We start from the raw sequence: 17,288 nt of genomic DNA, 5'->3' as shown, positions 1-17,288 counted from the left end.
TCGGACGTCACTTTAAGTGATGTCCCATTTTAAATTAAAGTGGGACGTCACTTTCCGAGTTTAAAATCTATTTTTTTTTACACTTCTCCATTGGGGAGTATAGAGAGTGGATATTTATGGACTCTATAATAGTATACAATTAGAGGTGTAAAATCCTAATGACATCTAGGTGGCGCCTATGTGAAGGTGTAATTTTACACAACCCATTGGAGATGCCCTTAGAAAACAAATTAGGCATGGGTAGTTTAGTCAGTTTAAACCCAACGTCTCACTGTCCCGCCCGCTAAATTCGCAAAAAAGAATATAAACTGCTTCACGCTAACTAAATTTTCAACTATCTGGTTAGATTTTTGGGGAGAGAGAATAAATGACAAGTGTAGCAGAAGGACCAATACCATTCAAAATTCCAGAGTCGAGTAGTAGTATTGATGGTGATGATCAAGTGGTAGCTGTTTTATTTTTTGGTTTGTGTTTAGTGCTTGGAATTGCTTCGCGACATGTTCTACGTGGTACTAAAGTTCCTTATACCGTTGCCTTGCTTGTTCTTGGCATTGCCCTTGGTTCTCTAGGTAATTTTTTACTTAATTGACTCAATATTGCATAATTATTATTAGTGTTATCATTTTGTTTGTTTTATGCAGAGTATGGTACCAGTCATCACTTGGGAAAAATTGGAGCTGGGATTCGTCTTTGTAAGTACATATTCCTGTTTTATTGTTTAGTGTTTATTGTTTGTTGTTTAAAGTATGTATCTTTTGACAAGAGTTTTTTTTTTGCTGTCATTGAGCAGGGGCGAATATCAATCCCGACCTTCTATTAGCTGTTTTTCTTCCTGCGCTTCTTTTCGAGAGTTCGTTTTCGATGGAAGTGCACCAGATAAAGGTTTGTCTTGTATATTAAATCATTTATAGCCTATTATGATGTTTATAGTTTATTTCACTGTCACACACTTGTCTTAAACTCATTTCTTAATAACCATATATAACGAAATTGTGCAGAGATGCATGGCACAAATGTTTTTACTTGCTGGTCCAGGTGTTATTATTTCAACATTTTTTCTTGGATCTGCTATAAAGGTATCTATTGAATCTTGTTGTTTGGACCAATGCTTCTCCCCTGTGTAACAACTATTGCAATAAATGCACTGCAGCTTGCTTTTCCATATGACTGGAGCTGGAAAACATCATTGTTGCTAGGGGGGCTTCTTAGCGCCACAGACCCTGTCATGGTTGTCGCTTTGCTGAAAGAGCTTGGTGCAAGTAAAAAACTTAATACGATAATTGAAGGGGAGTCCTTGATGAATGATGGGTATTCATCTCCTTTCCTTTTCTCTGTTTTTTCCTTTTATATGTGTCATGAACCCATGAATGAAGTGTTCATAATAAATCTGGTAGTCCTTACTGTTAGATTTCTTACTCTTGTTGTATGAGCGGTCTGGAAGAAGGGAAAATAAATGTCATTTTCCCATGGAATTTCTTTTATGATGGGGGCAGATGAGAAAGTGTCTTCTAAACTCTACAGAGGGCAGAAGGATACAGTTTTTTATGGGAAAACTTTCCTGCCCAATTTTGATAGTGAAAACACAATAGAATTGCAGTTTCCTGGGAAAGTCTTAGTTCTTCAATGAATAAAATGAATTAAACAGGGTCTAAGACGTCTATTAAAATTATGAACTCCCTGAGTATGCGTGAAAAGTAGTTCGTTGCTAAGTAGTATTTTTGACAGATGTGATTGTGTGTCCTTAAATGTGGCCTTCAATTTCAGGACGGCTATTGTGGTGTTTCAGCTATTCTACCGAATGGTCCTTGGCGAGAGCTTTACTGTTGGAGACATAATCAAATATCTAACTCGTGTCTCAATTGGAGCGTATGTACCACTGCCACTGTTCAGAAAACATAGACTAAAGATATATACTTTTGGTCATACAACTCTTTACTTGGACCAGTGTAGGTATTGGTCTTGCTTTTGGGATAGCCTCATTTTTGTGGTTGGGATATATTTTCAACGACACCGTGATAGAGATTACGCTGACTCTTGCTGTGAGCTATATTGCTTATTTCACTGTAAGATTATCTTTTCAAAGTTGTCTTGCTCTCTCTTGAACTTCATTTCTCATGGCATGTATTTCATAGGAGATTGATGTGGCACAAAGTTAGGAACTTCACATGGAATTTTTTCAGTGAAATATTTATTACATATTTTTCTCATCAAGGAGATTAATGCTTGATATGGAGCTAGGTTTCAGACTGATGATGACAAAGCATTTGGCTTGAAATGCTAAAACTGTTATCAAAGTTATTGTACAGTATGGCCAATAATATATGCATATACTTCTTAAGTTGTTAACTTGATAGTACAAGCCATGTCAACTTGATCTATCTTTTAAATCTGTTTTCTTTTCTTCATCAGTGATGTAGGGGTATTGGAATTAGTTATGTCATTTCCCATTGACATTAATGCTTATCAGAAGTATAAATGACCATTGATTTTAAATTTGGATTAGTTGCATGCTTTATAGCGCCTAAATATGTTCTGTACATATCTTTAAAGAGAAAACTTATTTTCAAATATTTGTATGCTAGGCTCAAGATGCTGCTGATGTTTCTGGTGTCTTGACTGTAATGACTCTGGGAATGTAAGTGGAATCTTCTGTAAGCAGCTTCATTTTAATTGTTTTTTAAGATGTATAACTTATGAAAAATGATCTCTAATTTTATGTAAGGTTAGGTTCTACTCTTCAGTTGCGAGGACAGCTTTTAAGGGTGATGGTCAACAAAGCTTGCATCATTTTTGGTATTTTTTTTGCTTCAAAGAAATCTTATTCAGTGATTGGTATGTTTATAAGCCCTTGTTAAAAATACGCCCTAGGAGGCTAGGAGTAGAAATAATTGAAACAGAAATAGATTCAGTTAACCTACCAGTACAAAAGAATTTGAAAAAGGTAATACATTCAGAAAACTCCAAGAGAACAACCTAGCAAAAGTAAGTTTTAACTGTGTAGTTAATACTAACATTATGTTGAAAAGTTACTATGTAGTTTCTAAATGAATGAAAACGTACAGAATCTGGATTTAGACTAAATTTTAACTTTCCCAGCAAAGAAATAATGGATCTCTCATCATTTGAATTCTTGGAAAAATGAATAATGTATATGGTGCTAGCCTCGTCAAAGATCTTATTGGTACTCGAAGCAGACCTGTCTTCAAATCCTAAAGTGCAACATCTTGTTGGATATAAATGAATGAACTCTTACAGTGATAAAGTCTCAAGTCCCTAAAGATTTTTTGCATGATTATATTTTTCGTTTATTTTCTTTTCAGAACTCTTTGGAATAAGTTTTGTTTCTCTTCTCAGGGAAATGGTTGCCTACATTGCTAATACTTTGATTTTCATATTAAGGTGAGAACAAAATTTGGTACTCCAGCTCTGTTTTCATCTAGTTGAAGTGTTTTTTCTACATCTCATCATTCTCATATTCTGTTGTTTGTATGCCACCTCTCGCTAAAGGGGTGTCATGCTAAATAGGGAATGATTGTTACTTAAGAACCCTAGGTTAAAATCAGACCTTTACCCATTTCAATGCAGGCATTTTAGCAACTGTATAGTGTGTCATAAACTCATAATTACTTGGACCTGTATAAGTTTAGTGGGGAGAGACTAAATACTGTCGGTAATTACATATAATGCGCTACAGCACCTTTTCTGATGACATATTCACTGCTTTAGCATTCCAAGCGGACGGAGAATATATTCTGAATCACGATTCTCTTTCTTCTGCAGTGGAGTTGTTATTGCTGAAAGTGTTCTTCACAGTAAAAACTACTTCGAGAACCATGGTAACATATTACTGCTCAAAGTAATCCAATGTTTACATACTTCAACCTTGCTTTGAGATCATGCAGGTTCTTTAGCTGTTAAGTAATCTGTTTAAGATTTTTATTTGCCTTAGTTTTAAACAATTAACATGTTAAAATACTTTCTTCACCTGTCAGCTTGATATCACTGGAAGTACGTTTAAATTGTTTGAATCATCTTTTTGTTATTTATTTGCTTAACCTCTTATTTTTATTTGCGATGGCATGTGCATGGGGGGGTTAGTAAATAAACTTTAACAAGTAAGGGGGAAGAGAACGAATGTAGTTAATAAATACTTTTCCGTTTAAATTATAAGGAATAATTTATTGATGTCAAATTTGTCAATATCTATGAGCAACTTGTTGGATGTTGATATATGCTAAATTGAAGGAATATATATTCGCTTGTAATTTGTTAATTTTCGTCGATCTCTCAGGAACATCCTGGGGCTATCTCATTCTACTTTATGTTTTTGTTCAAGTCTCTCGCATTATAGTTGTGGGAACATTATATCCGTTTCTAAGATATTTTGGCTACGGCTTGGACTGGAAGGAAGCAACTATTCTTGTTTGGTCTGGTTTGCGAGGTGCCGTGGCTTTGTCATTGTCGTTATCAGTTAAAGTAAGTCATACCATAGATTTTATTGCTAGAAGCGAAGCCATATTGTTAGAAGTAAAAAAATTTAATACGAAACTACTGTCAAATTGCTCAGTCTTCAGTGCTGATAGTGTTAGTGTGTTTGTGATAAATGCTGGTAGTTTAGTCTAGTAGAAACTTTCTTTTAATAGAAAGAAAGATGTATTTCCATCTAACTAATGAGTATTGTATTGGTTATCCATCTAATTCCTTTAGAAATTAGAACTATTATTTTCTAGGTACATTTTCTTGACTTTACCAGAATTGGAGGTATGCCTGATACTTTTGGAAACGAATATCTGTACATGTTGGGAAGTCATTTTTTGTGCTATGCCTGTGTTAGTCAAGGTTTGAATAAGACGCTTCTGCCATAGGCTTGTAGAGGATTTAGAAATACCTTGTAACCTCTTGTAAAACTTTTTGAACTAGTGAGATTCCCCTGTTCGCTACCAATGAGCCCAAAGTTCATCTAAACCAAACTTATCGGGAACATTGTTTTATCAAAATGGCCAGAGCCTAGAGGAGGCTTGCATCGTATGTAACTTCACCATTAATATATTCTTGTCAATGCATTATTCAACTATTGAACAAGACCAATAATATCAGATATGCTGATAAGTGCTGCTTGTTGAGATTCACCTAAGAAAATATCCAAAAAGATTAACCATGATTTCATCTCTTTTTCAGTGTCCTGAGTTCGCTTACTGTGCCACGTTTTTCTATCACTTGTGTCATTGTATTACTAATTTTAATTGCTTTCTTATCATTTTTCTTGTTTATAGTGCCAAATTGTTCTATATGTTCTGACTGCTTTCTTTCCATGTCAGCGTACCCGTGATAATTTGTCTTGTCTTGGTCAAGATACGGGGACATTGGTATGCCACTGACTATTACAATAGCTTCTCTGATCCGGTTTGATATTGTCATTAATGAATGCATATATTTATCTACTCTTTCATGTTTTAATGAAAATTTTCGTTCTACAGTTTGTTTTTTTCACTGGTGGGATTGTATTCTTGACTCTCATTGTGAACGGTTCAACTACACAGTTTGTTTTACATCATTTGCATATGGATAAGCTGACCGAAGCAAAGGTATGGGAGCTATTAATCTCACAACTATTTTGATATTGATTTAGCATTCTCAAAGTAGTGTTTGCTAAGCTTTCTGCTTAGTCTACTAATGTTTGTTATTTGACCAGTTTCATTGTGCATCTCATCTATATACTGATTATAATGTGCTTGATGTTCACATAGCGAGATCATGAACAGTAAAAGTTGATAACTGATTTTTTTTTTGCTTTCTATGACAGAGACGCATATTAGAGTATACTAGGTATGAAATGATGAACAAGGCATTAGACGCTTTCGGTGATCTGGGAGATGATGAAGAGTTAGGACCATCTGATTGGCCTACCGTGAAAGGATATATTTCATGCTTGAATAACATGGAAGGAGAGAGGGTGCACCCTCATGCGGTTGCTGAAAGTGAGAATCATCTGGATGCCTTGAATTTGAAAGATATAAGGATACGCCTCTTAAATGGTAAGTTCATTTGACGTTGCGTATCATTTTCTTCCATTCCATCTTTGATTGGTCTAACACTGAGTATGAAGTGAAGCATGTGCATTGTGGAGGTAAGTTGAGAGAGAAAATGCATGTGATGCACTTTTAAATTTCTAATCTTTATTTTTTTTGACTCATCACTTTGGTTCCCTTAGAATAGGAAGTATCGAAAAGTTCCTATTCCATAGCTCTGACGCAGAAAAAAGGAAAAGCTTAATCTTGTGTTATCTTATACTTTATGATTTATATATGTTTACTCCCAACTCCTCAAAACTGTCTACTAGGAGATTCCACTGTGATTCAGTTACAGGCTGTATCATTCTGTTAAGGGATCTTGTACCACAGACACAATTAGACAGGCAGTTCAAGTATTGGTATTGGTTTTGATATTTGATTAATTTCAAGCCAGGTGTTCAAGCTGCTTACTGGGGCATGTTAGAAGAGGGAAGGATAAGCCAGAATACTGCAAATATTATGATGCAAGCAGTTGATGAGGCGATGGATTTGGTTTCTCACAAGACTCTATGTGACTGGAATGGTCTCAAAGCGCATGTTCATTTCCCAGGCTATTATAAATTCCTGCAAATGAATTTATGTCCGCAAAAGTTGGTGACATATTTTACAGTCGAGAGGTTAGAATCGGCATGTTACATATGTGCTGCATTTCTCCGTGCTCACAGAATCGCAAGGAGGCAACTGCATGATTTTCTTGGTACTGCTCTAGCACGAAGTGTTACTGGTTTTGATGCTTGTTTCTGTAGTACTTTGGCTTGTAATCTATCATGCCCTTGTCTTAATATTAGCAGCTGAAAACTGCTAGTACACATTTCCGAAGGATCTGATATAGACTCCAAAGAATATAACTTTATGTGTTTTATGGATAAAGAGATGAGTGCAAAAAAGTGAGAGAATTTTATTCTGTCAATGTATGAAAGCTGACACTTTTTGGATAAAATTAGGAGCTTGGTTGTTCCATAATTAATTTATGGCACAGTCCCTTATTCTCTTCACTAGGTTAGCAGTCGGTATGGTGTTCAGAACCATGATAATTGAACTTTTTTTTTTTTTTGTATTATTACTTTGTTCAGCACTGAAACTATGCTTCCTTCATTATTCAGAAGAGTTCCAAATCTGGAGTTTTTGTCTAAATAGGAAAGGGAACATTGATATACCCATAGTTTAAAAATAACATGAAGCCATGTAAATAGAAGAATTTATTTGTTTTGGTTCTGTATTGTTTTTCCTCCCTCTTAACATACTCTTACATTTTTGTTTCAAGGTGACAGTGAAATTGCTTCTGTGGTCATCAATGAAAGCGAGGCAGAAGGAGAAGAAGCTAGAAAGTATTTGGAAGATGTTCGTGTCATCTTCCCTCAGGTTTGTAGGCTTAAACAACTTGGGTTTTATAGCTCAGGTCACAAGATTTCCTTTGTATGCCCTTTTTTCAGTGATAGAGGTGCACACATATAACAATTGAGAGCATTTCCAGGTGTTGCGTGTCGTCAAAACAAGACAAGTGACATATTCAATACTGGAACAATTGGGTGATTATGTGCAAAATCTTGAGAAGGTTGGGTTATTGGAAGAGAAAGAGATGATTCACCTTCATGATGCTGTGCAGGTAGATTGAGACCATAGTATATGTTTTATAGTTTCTTCTTATCTTCAATTTATGCAAGTAAGGATCCTTAATGCATTCTGAACTAACTCTCATAATGTCTGCAGACTGACTTGAAAAAACTTTTGAGGAATCCTCCATTAGTAAAGATGCCAAAGATAAGTGATATGCTGAGAGGTCATCCTTTGCTGGGAGCTCTTCCTCCTCAGGTTCGTCAGCCTCTTGAGGGTTCTACTAAAGAACAGATGAAACTTCACGGGGTGCCTATTTACAAAGAGGGGTACAAGCCAACTGGAATTTGGCTTATTTCAAATGGGGTAGTTAAGGTACAAAACTTTATAGATTAGTATACTATCAAAGTTGCCAAACTTTATCCAGTTTTCTCGTGAACGTCTAAACTAGGGAAGTATCACATTGATGCAGTGGACGAGTCGGAGTTTGAGAAACAAGCATTCGCTACATCCAATATTTTCGCATGGAAGTTCTCTGGGCCTGTACGAAGTACTGATTGGAAAGCCCTACATCTGCAATATGATAACAGATTCTACAGTGCATTGTTTCTTCATTGAAGCTGAAAAGATAATTTCAGTGCTCAGATCAGATCCTACAGTAGAAGGTTTTCTGTGGCAGGTATTGTTAAACTGGTTATAAACCATATTTTCTACCTTGTATGTCTATAAAATCCATTCTTCCATTTCTATTTTACTTAAGTGACACTGAAATACAATATATTAGAAGAGACATTATGCGTGATTAAAATAGGTGATCTAGATAAATGTTATGAAAAAGGACAGATCTAGTTCTTATTTCTGTTTATTAGTGGTATCGTCCGTTCAACAGCCATCTAGTTCCATTTATGTAGCTTGGGTACACCTGTATGGCCCAATCTTAATATTTCTCTTCATTGGAGCTGACTTTGATAGATTTTGGCCTTTTGCAGGAGAGTGCTATAGTTATTGCTAAACTCCTGCTTCCACAAGTATATGAGAAAATGTCAATGCAAGAACTAAGAGCTCTTGTTGTGGAAAGATCAACGATGAACATATATTTAAGGGGAGAAACAATAGAAATACCGAATCGTTCTGTTGGTTTTTTATTAGAAGGATATATTAAATCACAAGAAGTCCTAGAAGAACTGATTCCAGCTCCAGCAGTGTTATTATCTTCGTATGGAGATCTGAGTTTTCTCAATTTAAAAGAACCTGGTAACTACAACATTTAGATCCATTGCTAGCTCTTTAAGTCATATGCATGGTACATGTGATCTTAAAAATATATGATATATGATAAATCATTTCATTTTCCAATTGTATTCGCCTTTAAATATCATTCTATTAAACCCTAATCAAGATATTGAGGTACTCAGTATTAATTTTTAATTTCAGATGCCAAGGCAACAAGTTTCTGTCATCAGGGATCTGGTTATTTGGTTGAGACCAGAGCAAGGGTTATTTTATTTGACATGGCAGCACTTGAGGGTGATAACATTCTCCAGAAAAGGTCATCTTCATGGATCTCTCATTCAGTCGACCTCCCGAGAGGCCAAAGTAGAGAGCATATTGCTCTAATGAGTTGGCCAGAACTTTTTCCCATGCCAAGAAGACATCACCAGCATATGGACGGAAGTGATCAACATGCAAACAATTTATCAGCAAGAGCAATGCAGCTCAGCATGTTTGGCAGCATGGTTTTTCTTTTTACTCCGACCTTATTTTATTTTGCTTTTGCTATTTTCCGTGCTAAATGTATTGTTATTTGGATGATAATAAGGTTAATAACCACCTTCGTAACCGCACACAAAGCTTTCCCAGGAGTTCCCATGCAAAGAGCCTCTCATATCCAAGAGTGCCTCCGAGGAATCCAGATACTCGTCCACTTGTTTCTGTCCAATCAGAGGGAGCTGCTACCACAGGACCGAACTTAAATTCCCCAATTCCTTATAGAAGCAAGAAAATGAGTCTAGTCGAAGTTGATTCAAGTGATGACTCTGGTGATGATTCTGGCCTCATCGTGAGAATTGATTCCCCAAGTAGGCTTTCTTTTCGGTAAACGTCTTGAAGTCCCTAAACCATGTTCCTAAAGCTCACTTCCTAAAGTTTTCCACATCATATATGTTGGTAAATGTATTCATGTAAGAGTTGTCCTGGTTCTACTCCTGTGAAGCCATAAGTTGTAACCAAGGAAACAATTTACTTCGTTAGAAATATAGAGAAACTCATATGTAGTTGATCAAGTTTGTATACACATAAATAAATGTGACCAAGTATTTGATCTTTGTGGTGAAAATTAACATTGGGAAATGCTTTGCGTTGATTGGCGTGTTGGCATGCAAAAGGACACGCGGTACAATATCTATCTATCTATGTATCTGTCGGTCATCACTTGTCACTGTTATTAATAAAAGTAAGCTAGAAAACAGAGAGCATTTTGTTTGAAGAAGAAGAAAAGATGAGCGAGCAAACAAACACAAACACGGAAGAAGATAAAGAAGTGGAAAAGAATCAACATTTGTTACAGATTGAGGGCCAATCTACTAATAAAGATGTGGAAGAGAGTTTGTACGGTGTTCTTGAACGTATCTTTAGAGCAATTTTGTCACCTGAAGATGATGAGAAAGCAACGTCTTTATTTGTACGGATCAAGAAATCTTTCTATCAGAATCTTCCTCTGATTCCAGAAGCTTCTAGAAATTCTACTCGGAATCTTCTTATCTGGACTCGTCAAGGCACTGCTCTTCGTGCTCTCCTTGTCATCTCTGTAAGTAAACACTAAACCAACTGGTGTTTTCTTTCTTTTTATACTACGAAAAATAAATAAATCGACATAAACGGTTGAAATTAGATGCAATTTGTTAATCGTCCCTAATTAATGGGGAAGAAACTCGTGGATAATGGATGGCAAAATGTTGCTAACTAAAAGCACCATTTGTCTTGGTTGCCTATAAGATGGAAGTGATGATAGTTAGTGACTCTGGGACAGGGGAATGACACTGTAGATACCTATTCATGGGGTGGAAGGTGCTTTCTTGCAACAAGTGGTGGGTAGTTTTCAAACCTTTAAGAATGCCCTCTTAGGAGGGTGGCCAGACTCCGATTCTTTCAGTTGCGGGGTGCGTTAAGGTTAACATTGAGTTTAAATTATTCCAACAGGGTTGAAATTCGTTATCAATTTTGGGGAGAGATCCAAATTTGTTTAGGAGATTGGTTTGTTGTGCACAATGCTTTCCACTTACAATCTTAAGCTATGTGGTTTTTTGGTGTATAGGCCACATATTGTAGTTGTTGTTTCTGTTATGTTTCTTTTTTGGTGTTTGAACCTCCATGGTGAGCTCCATGAATGGGAGGCTCTTATGTTTGTTCTTTTGTCACCCAATATGGATAGATTCTTTATCTCTTCCTTCTTTATTGACATTTTGTAATAAAAATTTAATATTGCAGATTGGAACAATCGTACTTCTTGCCTTGAGTGGATTGCTAGTCTTTATGGTTTTCTTTGTTGCTGCAACTGTCAATGCAATTATCATCTCTCTTCTCATATCTGTAGCAGCTGCTGGAGGCTGCTTAGCTATTTTCTTCACCTGCATGACGGCAATCTACATTGGCGCATTGTCCGTGGCTGTATTTGTTATATCCAGTGCAACCATAACAACCATCTTTGCAGTTCTGATTGCGACAGGTACATTATAGTTTTGGTAGTTTGCCCACACTGTTTCCTTATCAATCGTCACATTACCCCAGTCATAGCCTTGCAATTTATGCTTCATATAATATCAACTTTCCTGTTCCTCCTAATAACAAAGGTCTTCAAAAAGGCAAAACCACTGCCCATGTGCTGATGGGTTTGAATCAAAACTTAAACTTCACGTGCAAAATTCAGAAGAGCTAATTTAATCTGCTTTAAGCTTCAGGATGACTATAACAAGTTGGTAAGTTTTAATGTCTACAAACACTGTTCAAGAATTGACTCTGATGCTTTGGGTGTAGTATGGTACTTGTCACAGCGATAACAATGAAATGTCGTTTTAAGGATTGTGATCTATAGAAAATACGTGTATGTTTCTTTTACTTGTATACAACGAAAAGATTAAGGGACCTTAAAATTTTTAGTTTTGTATCCTGAAATTCAAATTTTGGACGCATACCCTTGGCAATCATCAGTAATTGCTACTAGTGATAGTGTACCCAAGTAGCTAATGTAGAACAAGAAATGGTTAACTCAGCTCCTACTATGAGATTCTGTCTTGGTGAGTTGGTGTTTATGCTATCTAGTCCTAGATCCTTCTAAGACTGGAGAGGTATTACCGATCGGGGAAATGAACCCTGAAATTTTTGTTTACGGAAAAAAGACTGCAATTTTTTGTGCTTTTGATTCTCAATAACCTGAATTTGCTGTGGAAAAATTTCATGTAGGTTGGATTGGATTCTTTTGGACTGTGTGGATAGCCACAAAGAAGGGCATGAGTCTTGCCAAACACTCATTAAGCATGACGGGTTCAGCACTTTCAGCTTATTCTGCTTCTCGCCAAACTAGGCAGGATGAACCTGGGAAATAGTCGGACTGATTGTGTCTACTGGAGTTTCTTGTGATAATAAGGCACATTACCTGTTTGTATGTTTTCTCTTTGTAAAAAATCTCCTTATTTATGGGATGATTGTTTTTGTCTAATAGTATATTAGTATATGAGGGTCTTGCTTTAGGTTTCTTCAACTCTCAGCTTCAAATTTTAGAGTTTTTATTTATGTTTTCAACGGTACCATTTTTTTTATGAAAATTTATATGAATTATATGCGATGATAATACTTTGGCTTGTTAAAATAACTAATCCAGAATTTGGTGGTGTTGAGATATGCATGGCACGATTGGGAAAAGCAGCCCCCAAGGTTGGGCAGTGCCACCTACGAAGTCCCTGTGTACTTTTTAAGGTTTTGAGTTCGTAATGTGAATGATACTTGTATACCATACAAGCTATCTGTCAACTTACTGAGCAGCATCTATTTTCCACAGTTTTTCATGAATTACCCATAGACCATAGATATATGTAGGCATAGTACCATAATATAATATGTGCAAAATACGACTCATAAAATACTGAGGATTGCTAGAATATAGAGGATTAATTGTTCGATTATCGAAAAAAAAGAAAGAGGATTAATTGTTCTGCAGGCCATAGTACAAAATATCCAGAATATGGGTTTGATACATTCAAGTATTCAACTGATTCAATCGTGGATATATTCTAAAATATCACAATATAATCACGATATATCAATATTTTATAAATATCGCAATATCTAAATTAGTCCTAAAAAATATCGCCAAATCAACTCTTCTAGTCAGTCAAATTAACCTCTCTATGAGCAGATCTGTTCAAATTTGTCTAGCAAGTCTACGGGCATCACCAATGGAACCTGGATACGGGCCTTTATCTCCAAATTTAACGGATCTTAAAGAAAAACTGCCCTCCAACTCTGGGCCTCTAATTTAATCATTTTAGATATGTCTTCATTTTATGGATTTCACAAATTTAGGCCCAAACCTATAAATTGACAAAGAATTCCGGTTTTAGGCCCCGGATGACAGTAATTTCGGTTTTAAGACAAAAACGGGCTGACATCAATAATTTCTGTTTTAAGACATATTTGGGTTGACGTCAATAATTTATTTTTGTTTAATACCAATTATGATCTTCTTCTCAATCTAGCAAAAAACTCAAACTAGAAATTTGTAAAATATTTTTGAGATCTAGTTGTTTCCATCTTTGAGCTAGCTGATTTGTGTGTTGTGAATTTGTGATTAGTAATTTAAGATATGAGAAAACATTTATTTTTTTTCTCCGTCTAACAAAAAAAAACTCAAACTATAAACTTGTAAATTTTTTTGAAATCTAGTTATTTCCATTTTGAGCTAGTTGATTTGGGTGTTGTGATTAGTGATTTAAGCTATAAAAAAACATTTTATTCTCTCATGACAAACACTCTTCTCACTTTACAATCTAACTTTTTCACTTTTAAATTATAGATCATTGATAATTGAAGAATAATTCGATCGATTTTGACACCAGTTCCACAAGCAATTGAACAACAATTGAATTTCTTTTTCAAATCTTCAAATCTTGTGTTAATCAATTATGCAATTTATCTAGATTTCAATATTATTATCGTCGATGATATTTTTAAATTTGAAGTAGTAATCTGATACACATACAAACACTACTATGCATGTGTACACACACAACAAACCACACAACAAACATGCAAACATATATGTGTATGCAACAAACATGCACACACCACTAACATGATACAAACACAGAAGAAACACCAAGAGATGTATAGAGTGCAAAAACATGTTATCGGACACCACTAACGGTTTTACCTAGTCACCAAACCGGGTTGGGTCATTCAGTAGATCTTTTTTGCATTTAACCCAAATTGGGGTTATCATACATGAAAATTAACGGTTTTACCTAGTCACCAAACATTGGGTTGAAAAATTGTTTCATTCAAGACGGTTTTTGCCAATATATGCTATAAAATTAGAAATCTTATTTTGTAATATTAACACTCAAACATTGGGTAACTGGAAAAATTGTTTGAAGCTCTACCACAAGCACGTGTTTTGCCAATATATCTTATATATTATTATATTTCATAGTAAGATGTCATTAAATAATTAATAATGCATAGATTTGAACGTAGGTCTTTTGGGTGGGAACTGGCTTCATGACCATTACACTGCAAATAATTTTGTAACATTTCTAATCAATTTAATAGTGTGTTTATAGCATTTGTGGTCCAACTAACCACCCATTGGTTGAATCGGTGATCCAGTGACTTAGTCTTTTGCCATGATAGTGCCATGTTAGTGTATTGGAAGATAGAGAGATTTCTGATATTTTTTTTTTTTTTTTAAATCCGATTCTATTATATGGTCCGATTTCTGATTTTTATAAAGGATCCGAAGCCTATGAAACTTTGCACATGACTTCACTTAAGTCATCACGTGACTTCATTTTATGATTTTTTTTCTTCTTATTTCACGAGTTATAAAGGAATAGTTTATCTTCTCCATTGGAACACCCATCAAAATAGAGTTTTAGCTCCTCCTTATTGGCCCTCCAAAACGCTGACATGGCCATGGGTTTTGAAGGCCTGCATTGGTGATGCCCTAATCTTCTTCAATGCACACCTAAACATTCAAATAAAAAAAAATGTAATAAGTTTCCAAAATAGAAATAAAAAACAATATTGAAATAGGGAGAAAGGGAATGAGATTACTTATTGTTTTCAAGTTTGTGATTAACAAGAATCCATTCGTGAATTACACTTGTTCATCCAAAAGCTCCACGTCCGATCTGTTCCATAATCTCATAATGATCCATTCGTGACTCAATCACTAACAATCCGATCCGTTAATTTCAACAACAAAACTAACTTGTTCCTCTTCCACACTTCCACTCCATTTCACTATACAATATCACAAAGAGCCCACTTCATTTCAGCTCAAAAAATGAAATCATTCAAATTTGATTAATTGTATTGGTTCAATTCACTACGAACTCGAAGATGATCGATGATGGATCATTACCACCTTTATTATAAAGGCTTTCAAATGATTACGGAATCGATTTAGATGATCTAGATTATTCAAACGATGAATATGATGAGATGATGAAACTTATTTGTTATTGAAAAAACTAATAATAGAAGAAATAGGAATCGATTGTTGTTACTTACTAGAAATGAAATGGTTGTTTCTGTCACTATGTGTTGGTTATATGTAGGAGTGTAAAAAAAAAACCGTTGACCCATCATCCAGTTGGGCACTCGGTTTTCACCCGCCGCCATTTCTATATGCGGTCGGGTTATGGGTATAGGTTATATGCTCAAACCCGACTTGTTGAGCCACCGGAACCCATACCGTGCCAAAAGTCGTTGACCCGCACCGTTTCAAGACACTAACTCCAATATTTTTGTATTTTGTTTATATTTTCTTTTAACTTTTGTAGGAATTTGGGAGATATGAACACAAACTTATGAGTTCAGCATTAATTTCAAATGTTCAAGTTTGAACATTGGGCAAAGATCAAGACTTCAAATTCAACTTTCAAATTTTGGAGAAGATGAACCATTCATCTATGTATTAATTTTGAATTCTTTTAGTTTATATTTTATGGTTTTGTACCATAGATCGTCACATTTTCATTTTATCATAAAAAATAATCAATTTACAAATAATAAATCACAATAAAGAAGTTTCAAATTTTCAGATATATATGGTTTTGGGTTCAAGTTCTAGTTTTTCATTTTTGTTTATTTTTCTTTGATTGATTTCATTTTTTTTCTTTATGTTGTGAATTGGAAATATATTACTTGCCGAATTATGAAGTTTTTTTTTAGTGTGAAATTGGCTTAAAATAACAATTTCCACCCAATCCGAATCCGGATAAACTAAATCAACACTAGGGTGATAGATTTTAACTAAAACCCGCCCGCCCGTAAAATTTGGATTTGTATCCCCTAAAATCCCGACCCAAAGATCGCCTTTTAAGGCGTGGATTGTCTGACCCACCACATATTACACCCCTAGTTCCATATCTATGATATATCATAAAATATCACAACAGTATCGATGAATTTTTTATATTTATCAATATATAGACAATATTAACAAATGTTTGTATGTAAAATGTCTCTACAAAACAAAAGGGGATATATTGATGAAATATATCAAGATTTTTGGTGTTATTATATCCTGATATTTTGCACTATGCTGCAGTGGTGCGGTCTACATAATAAGGGTATTAATGTACTATACAGACACTAATAACAATAGAAAGGAAAAAAAAAAAAAGGAAAAGGAAAAGTTTGTGTTACCTGCAGCCTTCAGAGATCAGACAGTTGGGGTGAGAAGGAAGTGAAATCAACACAATGGTCCTACCTACTGACTAACATATCACGCCAGGTTCAGATACAAAAGTGGGACCTATAGTTGTTCTTAGATGGGGAAAAAAGTCTACCTGATTGTGGGAAAAACATGTTAGTTAGCTAATAAATAGCCTAATACTGACCCAAGCAAACAAGTCAATGAAGAAAAATGGAAAAGCATACCGTCAGTCGCTATTGCTATTTTATAACTTTGGATGAATAATACAAAGTGAAGTTGCCTACTCAATCCTATAACATATAGAAGAATCTACAATTTATCTTAACCATATAATAGTGGGTGAGTGACGGAGTGTGAACTGCCCAAGTACTCACTTTTTTAAACAAATTCACAGAAAATAATAGAAGGTATATGTTTAAAATATAATACCTATTAATATAAACTGCGGACTAATCAGATCGAGTTCTATTGGAATAGACATTCCTACATTTTGAAATATATTGTAGGTTTTACGAGTCGAACAATCAAAGGGTTAGTTTAGTGAGACCCCACATCCAACTTTAGTTAGGGCCTCCAATGTGCTAAGGTCTAAGTGCGTAACCGTTGCTACTAGAGGAACGTCAACAAATGCAAAAGGAACAAATGCAAACGAGCTAAGGATTATCTCTCAGATAAAAATGATAGTGAATACATATATCTATATCGAGCCCGTTATATGAACTCGTGAT

The 17,288-nt window shown here is 35.2% G+C and overlaps 2 protein-coding genes across 3 annotated transcripts; both read left to right on the top strand.

The window, feature by feature from the left end:
• Positions 1-334: 334 nt before the first annotated feature.
• Positions 335-9,960, top strand: SOS1 (sodium proton exchanger, putative (NHX7) (SOS1)). Of its 2 annotated transcripts, none has more exons than XM_086589608.1 (23): positions 335-569; positions 642-692; positions 791-882; positions 999-1,076; positions 1,151-1,308; positions 1,765-1,866; positions 1,946-2,063; positions 2,583-2,635; positions 2,723-2,793; positions 3,321-3,399; positions 3,781-3,836; positions 4,292-4,476; positions 5,319-5,366; positions 5,478-5,585; positions 5,804-6,035; positions 6,466-6,768; positions 7,336-7,433; positions 7,546-7,677; positions 7,782-8,000; positions 8,098-8,304; positions 8,615-8,879; positions 9,060-9,361; positions 9,445-9,960. In XM_086589608.1, the coding sequence occupies exons 1-23, from the start codon at positions 368-370 to the stop codon at positions 9,721-9,723; spliced, it is 3,438 nt and encodes a 1,145-aa protein (XP_086445734.1). In that variant the 5' UTR covers positions 335-367; the 3' UTR covers positions 9,724-9,960. The 2 variants fall into 2 exon arrangements, with proteins under 2 accessions (XP_086445734.1, XP_086445804.1); XM_086589678.1 differs by having other exon boundaries at positions 337-569; positions 2,728-2,793; positions 3,355-3,399.
• Positions 9,952-12,381, top strand: LOC147521073 (voltage-dependent L-type calcium channel subunit). The gene is made up of 3 exons (XM_086589786.1): positions 9,952-10,431; positions 11,112-11,349; positions 12,084-12,381. Exons 1-3 carry the CDS (start codon positions 10,123-10,125, stop codon positions 12,224-12,226), a joined length of 690 nt encoding a protein of 229 aa, XP_086445912.1. The 5' UTR covers positions 9,952-10,122; the 3' UTR covers positions 12,227-12,381.
• The last annotated feature ends 4,907 nt before the right edge of the window (positions 12,382-17,288 follow it).

The sequence above is a fragment of the Coptis chinensis genome, chromosome 1 (assembly GCF_015680905.1).
Source record: "Coptis chinensis isolate HL-2020 chromosome 1, ASM1568090v1, whole genome shotgun sequence".
Lineage (NCBI taxonomy): Eukaryota > Viridiplantae > Streptophyta > Magnoliopsida > Ranunculales > Ranunculaceae > Coptis > Coptis chinensis.
Note: the sequence above shows the minus strand (reverse complement) of the source record. Positions and strands in the feature narration are given on the sequence as shown.